This window comes from Siniperca chuatsi, linkage group LG17 (assembly GCF_020085105.1).
Source record: "Siniperca chuatsi isolate FFG_IHB_CAS linkage group LG17, ASM2008510v1, whole genome shotgun sequence".
NCBI lineage: Eukaryota > Metazoa > Chordata > Actinopteri > Centrarchiformes > Sinipercidae > Siniperca > Siniperca chuatsi.
The window spans coordinates 14,377,568-14,400,104 of record NC_058058.1 but is presented as its reverse complement, the minus strand read 5'-3'; the positions used below and the strand labels follow the sequence as shown (position 1 = coordinate 14,400,104).

Genomic DNA, 22,537 nt, shown 5'->3' with positions numbered 1-22,537 from the left:
ATATGTATGTTTTGTGTGCAAACATCTTTATTTGTAAAGTAACTAGTAACTAAAGCTGTCAGATAAATGTAGTGGAGAAAAAGTACAATATTTCCCGCTGAAATGTGGTGGAGTAGAAGTAGAAAGTGGCATGAAAAGAAAAGAGTCAAATTAAGTATAAGTACCTCAAATTTAAAGTACAGTTCTTGAGCAAATGTACTTAGTTACATTCCACCGCTGACTGCAGGTGTGTTGCACATAAAAATGTAATGAAATGTATCATGGAAGTGAAAAGATTTGAAGATGGTCAGCAGCACAGATTTCTTTCCTCATCATCCCATTAGGAAATTGGTATAATAACTTTTAATGAAGAATTTTAGTCCACCGCCTGAGCTGGAGCTGAATCGGCAAAAGATGGCATCAGGTGTATAGATCAAATTCCCTTCAAAGTAGAAAAAGCAGTAATAAAACCTAACAAAATAACTCCACAGTGAAACATTCTTCCTTGTTTTTATTATTATAGTTAACAACACTGTGAACGTACAGGGTCATCACCACTTGTTCAGCTAGACCAACTTAACGGTAATCTCAAACAATCAGTCATTTTTATGCTTTGAGGTTCTGCAATTATGAGTAGAATAAAAAAGGCCCAAGCTGTGTGAAATATTCATGAGGTGAAAATAAACAGAATTTCAAAATGAGCAGCCCCAAACTGAATATCCTTCAGCAAAATGAAGATAATCAACCACAGACAACATATTTTTCACACAGCTCTGGCTCCAGTGGTTTCTTTGGTCTTTTAAATCTTCTCTGCTGACCTGCTGCTCTGGAGGTGATGTTCAGTCTTGCTATCTTGTCACTATAGTTGCTGTGAGCAAGAGCCCCTTTTAGAAGATGCACAAAGGCAAACACACATGCACATAAATCAATGACTCACTGTCGATGAGTTCAGAAAGACTTTTGGAACAGCCCTGACATATAAGTGCTGCTGTTTGCACAACACTAAAAACAAACATGTAGGATGACTTCTTATATTGCTGCACAACAAGACCTCAAATCATTCACAGCGTGGGACAGACATTTAATGAATAATGAAGCATGTCATGCTGTGTGAATAATGAATTCTGATTAGCTATTTTTGCATGTAAAGGAAATTATTTTTGATGTCAGGGTCTCTGTCAAAATGTCAGAAGAAACCTGATTTCAGTGTGCTCCTTAACTAAAGACACTCAATTTGATGTGTTTCGACTGTGTGATACCAGCAATGAACAAAGCCTGTGGGAATATTTAACATGATGTGTGAAAGTGTGTGTCAGTCGGGCTAAATTTTACAACTAGTGTTAGCTTAACAAAAAAGATACTGTCAGTGTACAGTCATACAAGCAAATGGTGGTCTCATCTCCAATCTGTAGGATACACCATATGCATTTTGACAGAGGTTCCAAAATATAAGCAGCACACTGGACAAAGCACATTATACATTATTAATATTATTTCATTATATAAAAACCTTAATCAGAGTGTTCGTCGAGATTAATAGAGGCAAATCTTATCTGAAGCACAGCTGTAAGAGCTTCAGATTAGATTTCTTACTGTGGTATTATAGTGTATCTACACTTTTATTTGCATGGCAGGGCCATTAATGAAAAAACAATTTATATTTAAAGGTATATTTAAGGTATATATACTGAATATCCCTCCCAAAAATGGAAGAAATTAAGAACGAAGAGAACAGTTTGACATTTTGGGAAATTCACTTATTCACCTTCTTGCAGAGAATTAAATGAGAAGATTGATACCACTCTTATATCTGTACACTACATATGAAGCTAAAGCCAGCAGCCAGTTAGCTTAGCTTAGCATAAAGACTGGAGACAAGAGGAAACATGCTAGCCTGGCTCTGTCCAAAGGCAACAAAATCTGTCTACCAGCACCTCTAAAGCTCACTAACACGTTATATCTAATTTGTTCAATCTGTGAGCAGTGAAAGTGTAAAAACGATATTTCGTGGTTTTACGGGGGTTATATCCGGGACTATTTCTTGGCAGGGAGCAGTTGCCAGGCAACCAGTGGAGACTCCAGGAAGTTTCTGGTCCTGGCCAAGAAATAGTTTAGTCCAGCAAATAACCTCCCATAAAACTGCTTATTCTCATTTTTACACTTTGTTTTTTTTTTCAAAATTTTATTTTTCCAGCAAAGAAAAACTAAATCAACACTTTTATTTGCATTTAATCTATATTAGTTTATACATTAGTTAAAATTAAAAATATACACATAGGCTACTGTATGTGTTACTCAGAAATGAAGGAAAATGCTTTTAGTACAGAAAAATATGAGTGATCGCTGTGATTTATTGCAAATATGACATTTAAAAATGTTATTACTGTAATTGAAGGAATTTTATTTAATTTTTTGACTGCACACAAATGCAAGAAAAGCAGTCTATCAGACCGACTTGAATAAATCAGACTCAATAAATTAAAAAGCTAGAGATCCACAGCGTTATTTCACTTCTTCCTTTTGGATCTCCTGCCTTTGTGGTTTGTTAAAGAGTATTTAGGTTGAGGGGAACAGGATGGATGGGCAGATAACCTGGATTCAGACTCCTGCTGTCCCTAGTTAATAACAAAATAAATTATATATATTACAATATATGTTTATACTGCATATTATGATAATACTGCACAAGACAGCAGAGGTGAAACAGCAGAATTTGCCCTGAAGCTCCAGGCTATACACCTCTAAGTCATTAAGCATGTAGTGCCACAATAAAAATGTCAAATTGGTGCAAATTTTTGACGTTTTTCTTCGTTAATGTTCTGATACTGAACCTCAGTGAGCATAGTCAGTTTCCTGTTTCCATGGAAACTGAAAGAGTATCAGCAGAGAGTCATGATCGGAATTTCATTGAGAAAGTACATCTGCTTTCACAAACGAGAAAGAAAGGTTGAAGTAATGCCAAAGAGAGAGGTGTGTGTGTGTTCATGTGTGAGTCTGGAGGGAGCTTTTTGGTGCAATATTTACCGTTTTTATCAGCTCTCCGCAAAATCTGTAATGAGAAAAGGAAAAAAAAGAGAGACATCAAAAAAGGTTTCACATCATCAAAGTTAAAGTAAGTGTGTGTGTGTGGGGATCATCGATCACACGCTCAAAAGCAATGTGTCATTAAATTATTGATAGTGCTGCTCCCGAGTCCAGAAGAGATGAAAGGCAGAGCGGCAATGACCACATCAGCTTTAAAAAAGGGTTGAACCACCTCCAAATAGCAAGGCCCACTTTCTCATCTTGTTGGGTTTGAACAATTTGACCAGGCTTTGTATTTCCACATTTTCACTATAGGCTAAATCTGACAGCATAACGCTTCATGTGCAAGATCAAAATTTTAAAATGCCATCCTTCCATTTTTGGATTTTCCTTGCTTGGGGGACTTCAGCTCTGCGCCACAAAGGGGTAAAAATACTAATAAAAAATATCCTCCCACCTTCTTCTAGCTCCTGGCAGTCTGTCGTGTGTTCAGACTTACATAATTTGTTCACATTTTCCTGCTAATCAGTCTTTGGCACCTCTTTTTCTATCCCCAACCCATTGTTTCCATCTCAGTTGTACCTGTTACCCATCTCTGATCCATCTCTAATTTCTATAATCAATCAATTAAATTCAATTAGATTCAATACAACTTTATTTATCTTAGCAAGGCAATTGTACGCAGCAGCATCCTCCCCACCCAGGTCAACACATACACACACACAAAAAAACAATAATGTCAATCTCAAAGTTAAAACAATCAATCATCACTTCTCCATGCCTTCATCCCATATTGCTTCATTATCTTTTATCTACAGCTGCAACCATTAACTGATTAATTGATTAGCTGACTGACAGAGGATTAATCAGCAACTATTTTGATAATCAATTAATAAAGTCAGTTTTTAAGCAAAAATGCCCCAAAAATGTGATGGTTCTCAAATGTGAGAATTTGCTGCCTTTTATTGTCTCTAATTATAATAAATTGAGTATTTGTGGCTTTTGGACTGCAAGTCAGACAAAACAAGACAATTTATGGCATCACCTTGGGCTTTAAGATAATGTAATAGAAATGTTTCATGGTTTTCTGAGGTTTTATAGACCTAACAATGAACTGATTAATTGAGAAGATAATCTGCAGATTAATCGATAATGAAAATAATCATTAGTCGCAGCCCTACTTTTATCTGCTCTCCAAACTCATCTACAGGACAACTGCTCCTTCTGCTCTTGTTAACTCATGTGTATGATCCATCTCATCTCATCCTAATTAATCTTTGACATCTAATGAGTAAGATGAATTAATTTAACCAAGAATAGAAGTCTGAGGGTCCTTTTCAATTTTCCCTTCTATTGTCTGGTAATAAAGTGGAAATCTGGCACCACAACAGCATCAAAATAAGAAAGAAAAACACACATGGAGACACAGCACATACTGTAACCTGTTGCAGGATGAAACGACTGTTTGGAGTCAGCATGTCTGTTTTAATGATACACAACCAACTAAGGCGAAAGCTATAGGAGACGTCAAGAACAGAGGCAACACTCTGTCGACCAACTCGCCTCTGAAGACAAGCAGTGGTTTCATTCCCTGACACTCACAAGACAGAGCACCTGTTCAACACCGGTGAGACATTTGATGTGGCGGATACGGCTTTCCATCTTGACTCTTGCATCCTCCCCTGTCTTTCTCAAACACTGAAGCCAGCCAACAGTTTACATCACAAGCAAATGAAAGAATGGAAGAACGAGGGGAATATAATTAGATGGTGGGTACGGAGGCAGAATGAAACGGGAAGAAAAGCTCTTGAGAAAGACGCACTTGAGGAAAATCAGTAGCTGTACTGATATGCATGTAATATGTGATTTTAATATTTAAATCCTCATCATCTGAGGGAGATGAATCCTCATTGTATTGTCATAGTATTTCAATAAAAAATGATCTTCTGAGATTGAAAAAGTTCTAAATAGCAATATTATGTTTTGCCTAATTGAGCTAGATTTGACTTAGTAAGGTCAGTATGACCCTGACTTTTATCAACGTTTCATTAACTTGGTATTTGGTTATGAACACTGACATAAAAATGGACGGAACAGCCTCTGAAATCCTTACACCATGAAGCTAAATTAAAGGTCAGCCTTGTCAAATTAATGAATTCTATAAAGCAGGGAACCCTCTGTACCCTGCATACATTAGGGGGATCCCATGAACTAAAACCTCCAACAGAAAATCACTGAAACTTGGATTTAAAAAGTAAAATAAATTTTTCACCCCTTGTGTTCAGGCTATAGATTGTTAAATAGGAAAATTTGAAAATTATATTATAGACCATTAAGTTTTTGCACTTAATCAAAATGATACCTCAGTGTAAGTATTAATATTGACGATGAAATATATTTTGTACTATAAGTAAGGATTTAAAATTTGTTTTACTTACATCAATGAAAATCGACATTCCCTTTTTTAGCTCCATTTGAGCGCTGGGCTCCTCAGACACAGACTGAACCTCCTCTGAACAATCCATCATTCAAAATGTGGCTTCACTTGCAAACTGCAGAAGAATGTGTCCGCTTGAACCTCTTATCTGATCAAAGCCACTGGTCAGAAAGAGCCTCCGTACCACTGTCAAGTCAGTCGGAGTAAAACACATGACTTCCGGATTAAAATTTCACAATTCACCATTCATCGTAGCTTCGTGGGATACCATAATAAAAAAAAACAGATATATATATATATATATATATATATATATATATATATATATATATATATATATATATATATATATATATATATATTTATTTTTTTACTGCTCTCCTTTCCCTCCACATGTTTCGCACAAATATGATCTGAATTGTTCTGCGGATGCTTTTGAGGCTGTTCTTTGCATTGGGCCTACACACACTTGACACCATATGCTTTTATTTTGAAAGCACAATCACCAGACTTCCTGTCACTTACCGGCCTCACCCTGTCAGTCTTCACACCGCGGTACTCGCCTCAGCTGCTGCTGTAATGAGTCCAAACCTGCAGCGCGTCTCCGTTGGAGCAAGCAAAGTGTCACTCAAATGCACACGCGTTTCATTGTGTTTTGCACTTTAACATCGCGGCGCACAGGGTAATTAACTTCCACTGACTGATACTCCGAACAGAAAACATCACTGTAATCAATTATCATGTTTGCAGTACAACATACAGCCAAACGAGCAGCACAAATAGCTTATATGTGCCCAGATAAAAATGCTTTTTTTTAAAGATGCAAAGGCCAGATTAAAGGTCATTTCATGCGCTCCTTTAAATTGACCATAGTGGTTGGATTTTAGTTGAAATGACGTTTCTATTTGGTCATTATTTATGTTTGCATTGATTTATTTCATCAAGTTGTAACATCTACAGCATCACAATAACATTATAAACTGCTTTTTGCATACCATCAATTTGGAAATATAATAATATGGGAAAATACACTTTCTACGGTTTATAAATTGTTAGTTAATCCAACTCATAAATTCTACCAAGCAGCAGCAGCAATGTGCTTGGATCGGGTTGTAAAACAGTGTAACAGCTCCATCTAGCGGAGTGTTCAAACAGCACAGCAGTCAATCCCACCAACAAACTAACCATGAGCATCTTTAAGTGTGAAGCCTTTAATGTAATCTATGTCTGTATCTCTGTCTATACTACGCGTCACTTCAATGAGAAAGCCTTTGAGAAAGTGGAGGTGACACAAAGTTTCTTTGTGGACTACCACCTGAAGGCTTTCTTTGCCCACAGCTGGGAGAGCCAGCTGTGGGCAAATTGATAGCTATGGTTTAGCAGATTAAGATTTGAAATTAATATGTGAGCAGCCTATAAATTATGATGCACATAAAAAGCCACTATAAAAAAGCACTATAAAATGATGTTGCAGCTTACATGTTCATTTGTCAGTAGTAATAATCCAATCATATTAATTGTATAAAAACATAGCTCTCTGAAAGAGGCCATTCTGCATAATGTGTGTAATGGGTAGCATTTTAACTACATTGTGTTGAGAATATACTTACAAACTATTACTTAAGTAAAGTTTTGAATGAAAGACTTTTACGTCTAATGGAGTATTTGGATATTGAGATATTACTTTTACTTGAGTAAAGGATGTGAGTACCACCACTGCTAATTATCAGCATAGTTTATCAACATATTTTCTTCCTAACAGTGGTGGAAAGTAACTAAGTACATTTACTGAAACACTCCACTCAAGGCCATTCTGCATAAGGTGTACTTTTGGCAACCTACTTTAAGTACATTTTGTTTATAATACTTATAATATAATGTATATATGTATAATGTTTTTTTACTAAAGGAAATGAATGAATGCAAGATGTTTACTTGTAATGGAGTTTTTCTATGCTACTTAATGCATCTTCTCAAATACATTTCAGAGAGAAATATTGTACTTTTTAACTACATTTATCTCACAAGTTACATTTCAGATAAAGTTTTTTCAAACAAAACACATGATCAACTTATAAAATTTGATGCTTTGTTGTAGGGTAAACAACCCAATAGTGTAGCTCCTACACTAGCTCCACTTCTGCAAGCTACATTAAAATTCATATTAATGCATGAAGATCTTGTGGTATTGATAGTTTCATAGATAAGTAAAATATCTAAGTACATCTTCCACCACTGCTTCCTACTTGATAAAGTGCTTCTCATTCTTGAGTTCTGTGAAGCCAGATACGTGGTTAGATTTGAAAGCCCTATTAATTTAAGAATCAAAATAATTGAAGTAAAATAATACAATTTGAAAGTGAATTAATTTGCACATCATGGCACTAGTAGTAGTAGTTTATTCTGCGTATGTGGCAGCAAAGTGGCTGGCAGCAAAAACCAAAGATTATATTATTATTATTTTTAATTATTTTATTTCTCGCGAAACCCCGCGGAAATCTCGCGATGACAATCGGAGCGCTCTGATTGGATGAGAACGTCAGACGGTCGGTCACGTGGGCTGGGGTTACTTGGCATTCTGGGAAACAGTGCTCGGTATGAATACAGTTAACAGCGACAACAGCAGCAGCAGCCACTGTGGAAGGAAGGCGACGAGAGAAACAACAACACCCAGCTAGTAGAGAAACAGCAAATTGGTTTTTCATATCCGACTTCTGTTTTTTGTTTGTCCCTCTGTTGTCCGGGAGAAGCGGGCGAGGAGGCCAGCTATGGCGGTTTAACGTTAGTCTCTGAAATGCAACGGTGGACTTTATCCACGCAGAGAGTTATTTAGCTAACGACAGGAGTAAGTTAGCCTTATATTGATTTATGCTAATGTGTTGACGTTAGCTGGATGGCACTGCTGGTGGAGTTATAAAAGTTGATGTTCTTGCACCACTTCGATGGTTCGATGATTTCTGGTCATCTCAGTCTAAAGAAGCGTTTGGTTGTTTTGTCCCTGTCCTCACAGCTCGTCTCTTTCCTGCCCTGACAGCTCCCTCCATCCATTGACTCTACATTGTCCTGAGCTGAAGGGTGACGACTCTGAATATGGCGAGTGTTTCGGACAGAGACAACAAAACTGGCACTTTAAAGTCATTGGACTGGCACGTTGCCCAGCTAGTGTTCCCAAGATAAACATTGTTTAATTGGACAATTCGTGTAATGGCCAAGGAGAGCGACGGGTTTTATCTTTGTGTCTCACTACACAGTTAAGCCATCTTCTTTAAAGTTCATAAATGCTTTCCTCTATTGAAGCTCAATAAATTGATATTGACATGGACTTGCGCTGGATGTAAAGACTGTCTGGAAATCTCAAACGTCACAGCTGTCTCCAGGTCGGACAGTTCACCTGAGCCCTGCAGCTGGTCCCCAGAGCTTACTTGAGGGCCAACATGTCAATGTCGGGGTCCACGACTGTGCATCTTTTCACCAAGCTTGTCAAGCATGCGATGGGCAAGGCGCAGATTCAGCTGAACCGCTGGCTGCAGAGGACTGCCACAGATGAGTGTGACAAAATTGACATCCTGATATGCAGCGCCTTTGACGAGACTGGGGCCGGCATAGGGAAGTCAGACGGTGACCCCGAGGTTATCAGTGCCACAGGGGGAACGACCTTCAGCAACAGTGGAGAGTTCAGACATCCATGCTGTATCACCACCTTTTGCTTCAAGAGCGCCTTGCTGGCATGCGTCCTGACTGCTGTGTGCTTCTCCTCGGTGGCCCTCGTGCGCCAATACCTCAAGGACCTCCTGCTCTGGGTGGAAAGCTTGGACAGCCTTGTCGGAGCCTTGCTGTTTATAGTTGGGTTGATTATCGTGTCATTCCCATGCGGATGGGGATATATTGTTCTTAATGTGGCCGCTGGCTACCTCTACGGCTTTGTGCTGGGCATGGGACTAGTTATGGTGGGAGTTTTAATAGGGACCTTTGTAGCACACCTGGTGTGCAAACGACTATTGACTGACTGGGTGCTGAACAAGGTTGGGAACAGTGAACAGCTCAGTGCTGTCATACGAGTTGTGGAGGGAGGAAGTGGACTCAAAGTTGTGGCCTTAGCAAGACTCACTCCCATACCTTTTGGGCTCCAAAATGCAGTTTTCTCGGTGAGTATGAAAACACTATTACCAGCTTTTCCTTTTCACTTCAGAAGGACATTAGACAGTCATGTAATGTCCATGGTAAACTCATATGGGTTTAAGCAGAAAGGTCACAGCAATGGACCAGTCACGTGCAGAGCTCATTAACTTGCTGGGGAACCATTCAACAAATCACTTGCACTGGTGTGAATCGAACTTGTGACCTTTTTGATTTTCGAAGGAAATTATTTTCTTATTGCTAGGCCAACCTACTACACGGGGGAAATCATAACTAGCCGGAAAACACTCTCAAGGAACAGACAGGAAGTATTGCATGTAGATGTTTATCATTGTAGTTGTGATGAATTTCAGATGTTGAGCATAGTAGTTGACCTGTTACTTCACTATTCAAGGCAGGCCACAGTCTAATAGCAGACATGAAAATATAAGTTCAGTCCCAAGGGAACTCATTCCTCTTGTGGATAGAGGAAGTGGAATGGATTCTATAGCAGCCTAAGGACATCAATTATTTTATCAATTTGATAAAAAAGTCCTAGTTTGGGTTTTCATATTTGGAGCCATGTTTGTCCTGAACTCAATAATGATCTGGTGATGTTAACATAATGTAGATTCACACACACACATTGATGATGGACACATGTTTTTTTCTGTAAGGTAAATCTGAAGTCATTGGTGACCTACATTATAAAACTAAGCAGTATCAGGATATTGCTTTCCGCTGCATTCCTACATTTAACCTGAGGCCCTTGACCTTCATACATACCATAAATAATTTATACTCGTTAATTGCCCTTCTCAGGCAACTCATTGATACCTCCAAATAGTAAAAGCCTTGATGTATGTGTTACTGTATTGTAGAAAATCAGCTGGGAGGCCATGCAACATGAAAAATGTTATGCCAGTTGTAATTGAATGAAAAAGATCTCCAGAGTAGTATGAGCCATGCTGCTGCAAAATCACTGTCTCCAATTGCACCAGATTATAAAATATTTTTCACATTGAGCTGGAATTGCCTCACCAGTACCAAATTTCCAGACTGGTTCCTTTCACATAATTGTCTTACATTAGCCTGTCTCCTAAAAAATATTCACAAGGTTATTTACTCTAAATATTGAAATAATAAGGCTGCAAAAATTGAGAAAATTTAGATTAAATAGTTGTTACTTCAGTGTACTGGAGAAGCACTAACGGCAAATCAGTTTCAGGTTTTGCACAATAGAAAACTTTATAGTAAAAAGTAGTTTCCTGCTTGTATCGTGTGTGTGTGTGTGTGTGTGTGTGTGTGTGTGTGTGTATATATATATATATATATATATATATATATATATATATATATATATATATATATAAGAAAGCAACTGCAGAGTTAGTTTGTTAATGTGCATGGCATACATATATACAACTATACACAAACATTTTGACCTGACTTGTCTGATCTGACTGGGATGAAACAATGTCCATCTATATACATTTGTGGTTCAGAGTCAATGTGCAAGCATTAATGTTTTTATCAATATATGCAGGCACAAATTTTGGAATGTGAGTCAGGCTGGTCAAATTGACGCTCATGCAATGCGATACTTAAAATGACTAAAATATAACTAGCATTGAAATGTGTCCAAGGATGAAGTCAGCAAAAAGGACAAAGTTCAGTTCATTCTAGTTAAATCGGAATTTAACCTGTGTACACACTACGTACGAACACCTCATTTCAGTAGCAGGATGCATATTTTAAAACAATTAACATGCCAGAAAGCAGCTGGATCAAAAGGCAGTCAAAGCCATCATCATACGCAGTATTCCATTCCATTAACTTTTTTTGAATATTGCACTGTGTTTATGGAAAAATATCTGGCGAGAACAGAATCAAAATAGTGTTGAAGGCAGAAACCAACAGTAGCACAAACATCCAGATGCATAGTGGGGAGCTTGAAAGGCATTTATAGCTTAAAGCATGAAGGACTTGATGCACAGGCCTTAGGCAGGAAAAGGAAAAAGTACATGACGTAAGTGAGTTTCACAAGCACAGTAATTGCATGCTGTAAAACCAGTAAGTTTTCTGGGGTGACTGATTTACTTAGACATTTCTCGGCTGTATGGAGATTGGGTATACGGCTTTGGCTTTTAACAGTTCGATGTACGCACACTCATAACCACCTACAATAAACACTCACTATGTGAAACTCACATATTCTCGATTGTGTCAGAGCTACATTGACCCAACTCTAAATTTTGAGGCTATAGTTGGCAGAAGTTTTACATTTGATTTCATTGTATTGAAAGCTGTTTTTAATGATTTGTCAACCCTCATTAACACGCATAGGGGTGCAACATATTAGAAACCTTGTTCAAAATGATGTAACCCAAAATAATAATACCCCTACAGCCTCCAAAATCACTATAGAGTTGAGTCAACACCTGCTCTCTGTTGACAGTGTCAACAGAAATTAGAAGTAAAATGTTTCAGTCATAGTATTTATTACTGGATTGGATTGCATTGCAGCGGTGTAGATCAGATTCCTGTGCAGAGTTTTGATGCCTTACTCTAATTGTAGTATGTTAGCATGGTGGGCTGCCTTTTCCAAACTATTTTTGTCATATGTTATGGTAAAGATAATGTGTTGAAGATTAGTTATAATTAACTTGTTATAATATACATGTATTCCATGTGGTCCAGCTCAATATATTTTAATTCAGCATCAAATATAATTATTGTCAGTGCAGTATATGTTTGTATTAAGTGACAGAAAGGCCACCAGTGAGATCATCCCAGGAATCAGTTGACTGTAGGTACAAGAAGTACTGCTGGCACTAAATGTTTGTGCTGCACTTGTACATTAACCGGTTATTTGAGAAGCATCTCAAATTCAAATGCTTGAGCTGTGACATTAGAGTTGAACAGTGAGGCAGTGATTTTAGCATCAACTAACAAAAATATGTGGTGAGAGTCAGGAGCTGACTTGTTGAGGTGCTGTTGAAAAGAGATCATTTATTTGTAAGCTCGTTTGAATGGAGGATGAGGCTGAAGGCGAGTGTATCCCTCCATTGTTAAGACGTTTGCTTCACAACTCTACATTTGTTTTAAATTGAGGGTTTAAGAAACTTGTTTATCCACAAGTTGTTTTTTACGGCTGTTGTGATGGCTACACTGGAAATACTGCTGTGAACAGTTTGTGATGGTAAAAGTGTTCCTTTGTGTTAGCTCCTCTTTATGGTCAGCTGTTCACCTGTAAAACAGGACTTACAACCCTAGCAGATGGTCTTTTTTTTGCCTGACTGACTTAAATGGCTTCTGTTGGGTCATACTTTCGGGTTCATGTTTGGGACGTAGCTCCGTGTCCAAAGGTTGAAATGTCCCTCTCATGTCAGGATCGTGACTCAAGCTTTAACAGTAGTTACAACATTGAACTTAACTGTTCTAGTCTGCAGAGGTGAAAATGAGGTGTCAAAGGGACGTACTTTTTACAGTGTTGCCCAGTTGCTGCCACTGTCAGTGGCATTATTGGTGCTCCATAATCAGTTTGCCAGAGTCAAATTAAAAGGCGGGCTAATTGACAGCCTTGTAAAATACTGTTTTTGAGCTTGCTCTGGGTCATTATCTACAACCAAACAAAGACACAGGATGTCAGCTTTCAAGCAGCTCAACCGCAACTGCTACAAAAGTGGGTCATATTTGGTTTGTATGACAATTTACATTTGTCATATTTCCGTTGGTTAGTTTCAACTTTTGACAGCTGTTTGTCTTTGAAAATGCAGCTTGCCTGTTTTTGACTCATTGTCATGACTTTTGGGATGGTTCCCTTTTTTATATATTTTAGGTTTACAGATTTAGAGACCTATCAAACAGGTTTTTTTTTTTTTTTTGGTTTTTTTTACTGATGCACCTACATTTTGGGCAAAGGTTTGGCCTCTTTTCAGCTGAGTTGATTGGGTAATGTTGTTTTGAAATCTCACATATCAAAGTCCTGATTTCCACACCTGTTTTATTGAGACATCATTTTGTCTACTACCTGTATCTCAATTGAAGTTAAACTAACTAGCATTTCTTTAAAGCCTCTATAATCAATATTTTTATAATAACAATGTGTCAAATGATAATGTGAAAGGGGTTGCTTGTAGTGATGAACCTACAGAGAATTATCAAATTATTGAATCTGCAGCTTTCCTTGGCTTTATGGGGCTTTTATAGTGAGTTTCAGCTCAATGTTTAGCTGTTTGTTTTTGGACACAGCAGGCAGCGGTTTTCAGTGTAAAAACTACCTGCTCAGGACCAAACAGCGGACAGACAAAGTTAGGGCCCAGCTGGTGAACATAGGGGTGCATTTAGCTGCTAAAGAGCCACATATTTCCTTCAGGAGTTGGTGGAGACCAAAAACAGAGCTACTGTAAAAGAAGAGTGAATATTGGACATTTTTCAGGTGGACACGACTCCAAATTAATAATATTGTAGCTCCATAACTACTGGATGTATAAATAAGCAACTGTTTGTTAACATGTTTGCTGACAACTTAAAAGGTGATATGTCAATGTTGTGTTCACATCTTGTTTCTGCTCCCCCAAAGTGGCCAAAAAAAGTACAAAGTTATTGCAAATTTAATAACCAAACCATCATTCAGGGTTGGTGGAACTGGAGAAAATCGGGTGACTCCTCACACACAAACCTCAGTGTGAAACTATTTTTCTTCCAGCTGGTGAAGTGAATATCTGTGTGTAGCCTTCACTGGGGAGTTTAGCCGGCCCTGCCAGAAGCAGACTAATAAGCTGAATCCCCCAGTTCACCTGCCTCCACTGCTACATTTTCACTTCCCAGCCCCAAGGGGTTTCAAACCCAGCTCAGCCTCTCACTGTACACCTTGTAATTCATCTTATCTGTAGGCTCATTATTAAGCCTAGCTGATATTGTATCTTTATGATCTTATTCTCAACAATAAAAGGTGAAACTAGCAGCGGGTGGGTACTTCTAGACCTGTACTAGCTCGTGATGGAAATATGTGTTGTCTGCTCTGCCCTTGGTAAGCACTTTCTGTGGATGAGGCTACATTTCACCGTGCCCCCCGCTTCTTTCTGCTGAAGTGGATGGTGCTACATTATAGCGGGTAACCTTAAACGACACAAAGACTATTGCAGTTAGCAAAACAATGGGACTGCTCAGGAAAAATGTTTGTGAATCCTTTGCGGACGAAGTGGACATATTCATGTCTCCATGTGTATTTTATTACAGCCTTAAAACCTTTAACGCTGCTCACTGGCCTGGCTCAATCTCTCTGCTGTCATAATGAGCTGATGAAGCAATTAGGGAATTCATCGAGTGATTTATAGGACCCTAACTACAGGCAAACATGTTTGTGCAACCTTTAATTATGCCCTGTGCTTCACCCTTCGTTTCAAAAGGGTAAACTCTGCATGTGTCCAGATAAAAAGGGATACAGCATCACAGAAGCAATCCTAAAATTTACTATACCATCAAGATACCCTACTTCCTGTTTTGTTTATGAGCACAAACTCAGACCTGCATTGCTGCTGCTCTGAATAAATCAGGTAAAGCCAAGGATGGGTGTTTTTTTGTTGTTGTTGTTTTTCCTTGAATTTGCAGATTATCTTGATACACAGGCTTGCAAAAGCGAGTAGGAGGTTCAGTGGGAATTCTCTGCACGGTTATAAAAATACCAATGACTAGCCCTTCCCTGGTCGTATATAAGACAGCTGCTAGATGCCTGGGTGGGAAGAGACTTCAGAGGACATGTGTCTTCACAGCTCGGGGATGATGGCTGAGAGAAAGAGAGTGCATTCCTTTTCTTCTTCTGCAGCTCTCACATGCTCACAAGTCATGTCTCAGAGATCAGCTGAAGGCATTTTGACTGTGTTGACACGTTATGTGGACACATCAGTGCTGATCTTTCAAGGACAAAGGCCTGTTACATGATTGTACTGATGAAAAAATGCTCAACTAAACATAATATATGAGAAAAAACAGCTTGATAACAACATTAGCTTGATTAACCACATTTTGATAACGTCAGTGTCCTATGAAGTGTAACCCTGGCTCTTATTACTGTGTAGTGTGATAACAGGAGAGGATTTACTATCTATCTTTCCAGGAGACATTTCGTCTGGATCTAGCATAAACGTTTTCCTGCCCTGATAACATTTTGGCACAGGCAGTGTCTTGCAGCAACACGCCACGGCCCCCGGCACACCGCCATCAGCCACAGTTTAGTCACAGGGTACACAGTGCCAAGGTCACATCCTCACACACCCGGCACAGACGGCTGATGTCATCACTTAATCAAGGGATCAAGGGTGACATTGACACAGACATTTGTTTATATTTAGGTGGTTGTAATGAGATATGAAATGAGACCCTGAGCTGGACGTGTGATGGCATGTTGTAGTTCAAGGTAATTACACAAGATGATATTTGGAATCTATTTACCAGCCCACCAGGATCGTGCAGATATTTTTGTAGTTATTGTGACTCAAAATGAATACATTTGCAGTTTATATCAAAAATTACATTATAGCTTGTGATCTTTTGTGTATTTTTAAAAAGAATTGTGGTAGTTTAAGTCACAAAGAAAATATATTTAAAAAAACAAAACATTGGTGCACTTAAGCCTCACTTCAAGACAAGAGAGTCATTCAGCTATTGAATGTATTTTACAGAGCAATTTGTTTTGTCAAAGTGTGAATTCATTTGACCTGCACTCAGTGGTGGAAGAAGTATTCAGATCCTTTACTTAAGTAAAAGTACCAGTACAGCAATTTAAAAATACTCTATTACAAGTAAACGTTGTGCATTTTAAATCCTACTTAAGTAAAAAAGTATCATCAGGAAGTATGTAAGTACTTAGTATATAGAGACCGTTTCATTAAGGGCCAATTCATTCAGGGCAAGAATCCAGTGACAGTATTTTTGGAATTACCTTGTATAGCACACAGGGCAGCTATGTTCTATAAAACCTTTAACAGGTTACAAGAAGATATCCTAGGACCTAGGGTGTGATCTGAGCGAGGAGGAATGATTAAAAATACTATCAAATACCTTAGAAGTCTGTTACTTTTGTACGCAGACAAATTGCAGGCCTCCAAGAGTAATGCAGGAAATTATTCAATTTGAAGTATTTTCTATTCATTTCATCTGAATGAAATGACGAAACAGTGATGCAGGAAATGCTATTGAACCTCAACCCTAATCTTTATTATGAATGCATAATAGAGGATTGACATTGGCTTGTTGACTGAAAAATAATTTTCTCATTTCAGTGTAGAACTATAGTATAGTATAGTTTTTTCCAGTGTGCTTAAATCCTTTTATTTTTTTTTTAAGTTTGTAAGATGTTTCTCCATTCTAAGATCACAGACGTGTCCTTGCCAAACTACCTGGTGGCCTCCTCTGTGGGTCTGTTGCCCACTCAGCTTCTCAACTCCTACCTGGGCACCACGCTTCGCACCATGGAGGATGTCATCGCTGAGCAGAGCGTCAGCGGCTACTTTGTGTTCAGCCTGCAGGTGAGCTGATGGTGATAATACATTAAGTGTGAAGGTACTCATTCCTAAATGTGCTGAAATAACCCTTTGCTTTGTAGTGGTCTTAAAATGTCAAAGTCAGTGTTAAGCAGCGTATCTTCACTCCTTTACATATGCTGCATGAGCTAGATTACGTAGCAAATCTTTGGCACGTTGATTGACCAGGTACATTATTTAGTCCACTAGGATATTGAGATGGCAACAGAAAGAAACCTTCTTTTCAAGCCCAGACTGCCTCTAGCACACAGACACAAGAGACTGCACGCTGTTTGGTTCGGAGAAATGCAGCTTGAACATTTTGCTTCAGAGTTCCAGTAATCTCTTTTAAACACAGTGATAATGATGATGATAATACATCAAGCACACGCAGACTGCTGGTGACACACCTGTTCCTCCTTTTTGAGAACAACATTTAGAAGCAGTGATGAGTGAAGCTGCAGTGCTTGTTGATAATAGTGAAGTGACACACAGCTCTGGATCACACCCTCAAGATTAAGGGATATGTTTTCTTGGTGGATCAGTGCTTTCTTCCCTCCCCTATATTCAAAGTATATCTTGTCTACCAAGTCAGTCAAACCTTATCCTAGTGCAAAAGCATTGACATCTGACCTTCCCTCAAGTCTATAGTTACATAAACGTCTAGAGTATGAATGCTAAGCCATATGTAGAAATGCGAAATATGCCCACAGTTCACTTCAGCTCACCCAAAGGTCATTTGAAGCTGTCACGACATCACCAAAACCTGTTCAGCTTCATTTATTCCTCACAGGTGTTCAGGGACCTTTTTTTAACACTAGTGGTGGGAAACTCCATCTGGAAAAAAGATATCTCTTACTGATGTGTAAGGATACACATAATACACATAATAAATACAAACATTTATTTTTCTCAGTGACAAATATATAGAAACAAACAAATATCAAGAATCTTGAGGAATATGGATTTTTTGTGGCCCATTACTTTTACCTACTAGTAGGGAAGGTTTGATCCGATTTGCCGGATGGGAATCTGGGGCCAATACTGACCGGACGCCAGGCCTATCCACATTAAATACATTTCTTTGTCAGTGTTATTTTAAAATTCAGTGTTTCCACTATCAGTTGCCGGCCGCCGACTCCGTTTTTAGTGCCATAGCAATCCTGACCTCATGCTTACGGGAGTCTTTCCTGGAGTCTTCACCAGTTGCTTGGCAACTGCCTAGCCAATGGATAGTCCGGCACATATCCCCCATAAAATGGCAAATTGTAGATGAGATACAACATGTTAATTATTAAGATTTAGAGGTGCTGGAAGATAGATTGTGTTACCTTTGAACAAAGCCAGGCTAGTGGTTTCCCCCTGTTTCCAGTCTTTGTGCTAAGCTAAGCTCACCAGATGCAGGTTGTAGCTTCATGTTTATCATACAGATTTTATATTTGGGAATAACAGAGCATTTGTATCAGATCGACAGATACTGACACCCTACCCCTGATTTGAGGCATCTGAATTTGTATCGGGATAGAAAGAATCTCAGCGGTGCATCCCTACCTACCAACATCTGTCCCAGACGGCTAGGTAGTAACTTACTAAGTAGCAAACTAGCTTCTTTGCTCTATACAGGCAGTTTTTCCTAAGATTTTTAATAAATTTTATAGCTGCTTGGTCTATCTGAAGGTCTCACAATAGACTCAGAAGAGTTGACTGTGCTGAATACTATAGTAATTTTTGAGACAAGAGTTTGTGGTTGTTGTAATGCACCTCAGAATATAATGAAGTTCAATTCACCACCACCACACCAAAACCCGAAGCCTCAAAAATGACTAATGAATAAACAAGAAATGGCCGCTGTGTGCGGCTGTGTTGAACACAGCATCATGACTTCCTCCTCTGTCCTCTGCAGATCGTCATCAGCATCGGCCTGATGTTCTACGTCGTGCACCGGGCTCAGGTAGAGCTCAACGCAGCCATCGCCGCCTGCCAGATGGAGCTGAAGTCATCACACATGAACGGCTCCTCCACCAATCACAGCGGCTTCACCTACTGCAGCAAGAGGGCGATGGCTGGCGGTGGAAACTGCGTTAATGTGGTGTGACGCACGAGACAGAAGCTCTTATGACTTGGTCACTGAATTGTAAGACTGCAGAGCTTAGGGGAACCCGCTGAGATTAGACGGTGTCTGAAATATGTTGGTGGCGTGGTATTTAATTTTCAACATCATTAAAACCCTAAAAGCGTATGTCTTGAGTCATTATGGTGTTTTAGAAGTGTGGGACCAGGCACCTTTGGATAAAATGGTGCTGATGGAAATGGTTTTGCAGTACATTATGTTGGGAGTTTTTTTAATTTATATTAAGGATATGTCAATGAAATGACGATGTTTAGAAATAACAGACGTGGCTAAGCGAGTAATACAAAAATAGCAGGCAGTTAATGTCTAGCTAACACTATGAATGTGCAATCTGGAGCTTTCTAGAGAACCAAGGAATTGTTTTTCCATTTCAGTGTCAAAAGAATGCCAACCTATGCACCTTTCTTTCATACTACATCTGTTTTTGTTTTATTTTAAGAGATTTTATGATTTGTCTACATCCAGTGCTAATTCACAATACAAATGATAAGGGCATTATTAATATTTTTGAAAAATTTGGCTGTTTAGTCCAGTTCATTTGTGTTCAAGTGTCTTATTTTTGAAATTTCGAGAGAGGGGGAAAGCTCTCACTGAGCAGTGCCGGCCTCTCCGACTGTGATTTCTGCTGACTTACAGCCACATCAGCTGAATTGGCCTTGCCTGCCCGGAGATCATTTAAGTGCTTCTGCAGTTTTGATAAGAGCAGCTGGAGAGGAGAGCAGATTTCACAGCAGGAAACTCAGGAATGTTTCTGCCAGGAAAGTTGAAGTGCAGCGTGATCAGCTCCCCGGTAGCACAGCCACATGTTCTGCTACAGAAAGATTCCCACACTGAACTGAAACTGAGATGTCAAGTGTTCCTGTAAATGTTTATAATGCATTTTGGATTTTACATTTGTTTTTGTTTAGCATTTTTATTTAGCTGTTAGGATAATTACATAGTTTTTGCTTAAGATTGTAGTTTAGACAATTCTGTGCAATACGAAGAACAGTGACAAAATGGCATGAATGTCATATTTCAGTGCTGAAACCAAACTAATCAGAGATGCTCTCACGCATACAAAATAACACAAACCTACGTCTGTGTTTATTAAAGGTTTTACTTACTTTATAGACTAGTAAGCTAGATGAGATTAAAGAGGCTCTTATTTTTTATGTGCCATAATTTGATAAATCTTATCAGATGCCATGACATTGAGCTGAGGCTACATGTGACTTATGACTTACTTTATTTTATTACTTAATGTTGCTGGTAATTCTAGAAATTATCTGTGAACAATTTTTGTGTTTTAGCTCTTAAAAATACAACAAAATTCTCATGCTGTAGGTTCCTTTGCAACAGACAAAACATTATTTTCATACAGATAAGTTAAACTAGGAAGGGGTTTGGTTGGTCAAAAGTTGAAAATGATGTGTCTCAGAAGCCGACAATCAAACACAACATGGACACTAAGTGATGAATGTGATGATACATTTTATTTTTTACAAAAATTATTGTGATGCTGCTCCTCAAACAAAGTCTGACTGAGGAATAATAAGGGCTCCTATATGAAGAATCCATCTTTATGTCCCTGTATTTGTTCACAAAAGCCTGTTTTGTAATGCTGGCACACCTTTTTATTTTTCGTTTTAATTTTTATACTACTGTTTCTTCGTCAAAGCCAGATTTAGTGATCGCCCAAACACATTCCATGCTGTCAGTCCTCTGAAAAGCTGTAGAGTTATTTTCAAGCTAAATGTTGGTTGAAAGGGCCCCTTCCTGTCTGAAACTTAGCAATAATGTTTGTAAGCAAAAAATATGATAGCAGTCCAGTGTTGGGAATAGCTGTTTACGTCCAGTATTAAAGATCTGATCGTAATTTATTTTTTTTCCAAAAGTGAACAAAAACTGCATTCGAGTTGTTAGTTGATCCATGTTCTGCTGTGAGGTTGAGTATCAATATTCCCAGGTTTGTGTTACAGTGTTCAACCTGCCTGTTACCTTCCGCTGCCTCTGACAGACATTTCTGCGCTGCCAATAGTGTGGAAGAGACACACAAACATCTGAGATCAGAACAGCTTGTTCAGCACCTTCTTTGGAGAGTCCCTAAACCTATTGATCGCTTATTGGTGTTTAGCGATGAGCCACTCACTCCTGTCACATAAAAAGCTTCTGAATCCATCCCAGACATTTTCCAGTTCCTTACTTGGATTGAAAGTTTACGCAGAGAGAGAGATGAGCACATTTTATGGCAGCGAGATTTATCAAATCTGCTCACCACTCTAACTTTCTCACTTGTTAAAGGCGTGGAAGTGAGTTTTTCTCAGTTCCTGATGAGATGTTGTAAATATACACGTCTTTCCACCTGACAGCAGTGACATTTTTTAGGCGGTGTCCCTACCCTCCAAACAAAGTGTGATTTGATGAAGCTGTTCTGCTCAGACGTGGGAAAGTAGTGGATGTTATACCATGTTTAATGCAAAAATCAAATACATGAAACTTGATCGGCCTTCGTGGACACACTTCATAATATTTTAGTCTCTTAACTGGGACTTGTGATTGTGAAAAAATGAGCAGTTTTACAGTAGAGGCTTTGGTTCTTCCTAGGTGGGCTCTACTTAGATATAGTTATGCAACAACTGATTCCTAAGGGAAGTATATTTCATAGACACCCACATAAGACCTGAACCTGGGATGTAACTGCACACCTGAACTGTTTTAGAGTTGTGCAGTGTGATATCATTAACTTAAAGGGTCAAGTTGAGGGTATCGTTTGGTGCTATGAAATGCAATACTTCCCATCTGTATCAAGTGCATTACACACATGCTGTATTTTGTAATACAGAGAATTTTACAGTGTATAAATATATTTATCACTGTATGATGCTTGTTCACTGTTATTTATGAGAGAAAATAAAACCTGTCCGATTTTGTTACAAAACTTTTGTTCAGTTTTTAAAAAAAAACGTATTTACACTAATTTTATTACATATATTTTAAACCTGATCTTAAAGGAATAGTTTGACATTTTGGGAAATACACTTATTTGCTTTCTGGTAAAGAGTTATTGATTGAAGATTGATACCACAATCTTCTCATCTAACTTTGCTAGAAAGCACACAGTATAAGCATATTTCCCAAAATGTCAAACCTTTGCTTTAACGTAGAAACTTCTATCTAGTCCACTCCTCTTCTTGTTTAATAATTTACAGCTCAGGATACCTTATGTAATACTGAGTGAATCCCTGTTCTTGTTTGCTTTTACTTAACTTTCTGTCAACCTTGTTATTTAAAAAGCAGCCTAAAGTAACTGGTAACAGTGGGGCAACTCACTCAAATGTGTTG

The 22,537-nt window shown here is 38.5% G+C and overlaps 2 protein-coding genes across 5 annotated transcripts in view; one reads left to right on the top strand and one right to left on the bottom strand.

The window, feature by feature from the left end:
- necab1 (N-terminal EF-hand calcium binding protein 1) overlaps positions 1 to 5,621 on the bottom strand; it is a 40,673-nt gene extending 35,052 nt beyond the window's left edge. Inside the window, exons 1-2 of one of the 2 annotated variants that reach the window (XM_044170754.1) lie at positions 5,442 to 5,621; positions 3,004 to 3,028 (exon numbers count right to left, since the gene is read on the bottom strand). In XM_044170754.1, the coding sequence (XP_044026689.1) occupies positions 3,004 to 3,028; positions 5,442 to 5,531 (115 nt within the window). In that variant the 5' untranslated portion in view covers positions 5,532 to 5,621. The remainder of the gene's footprint in view (positions 1 to 3,003; positions 3,029 to 5,441) is intronic. The other variant, XM_044170753.1, reaches the window with a different exon arrangement.
- A 2,391-nt stretch (positions 5,622 to 8,012) lies between these two features.
- tmem64 (transmembrane protein 64) lies at positions 8,013 to 22,133 on the top strand. 3 transcript variants are annotated; one of them, XM_044170752.1, is made up of 4 exons: positions 8,013 to 8,285; positions 8,475 to 9,585; positions 16,933 to 17,088; positions 18,986 to 22,133. In XM_044170752.1, the coding sequence occupies exons 2-4, from the start codon at positions 8,875 to 8,877 to the stop codon at positions 19,175 to 19,177; spliced, it is 1,059 nt and encodes a 352-aa protein (XP_044026687.1). In that variant the 5' UTR covers positions 8,013 to 8,285; positions 8,475 to 8,874; the 3' UTR covers positions 19,178 to 22,133. The 3 variants fall into 3 exon arrangements, with proteins under 3 accessions (XP_044026687.1, XP_044026686.1, XP_044026685.1); XM_044170751.1 differs by having other exon boundaries at positions 8,451 to 9,585; XM_044170750.1 differs by having other exon boundaries at positions 8,013 to 9,585.
- The last annotated feature ends 404 nt before the right edge of the window (positions 22,134 to 22,537 follow it).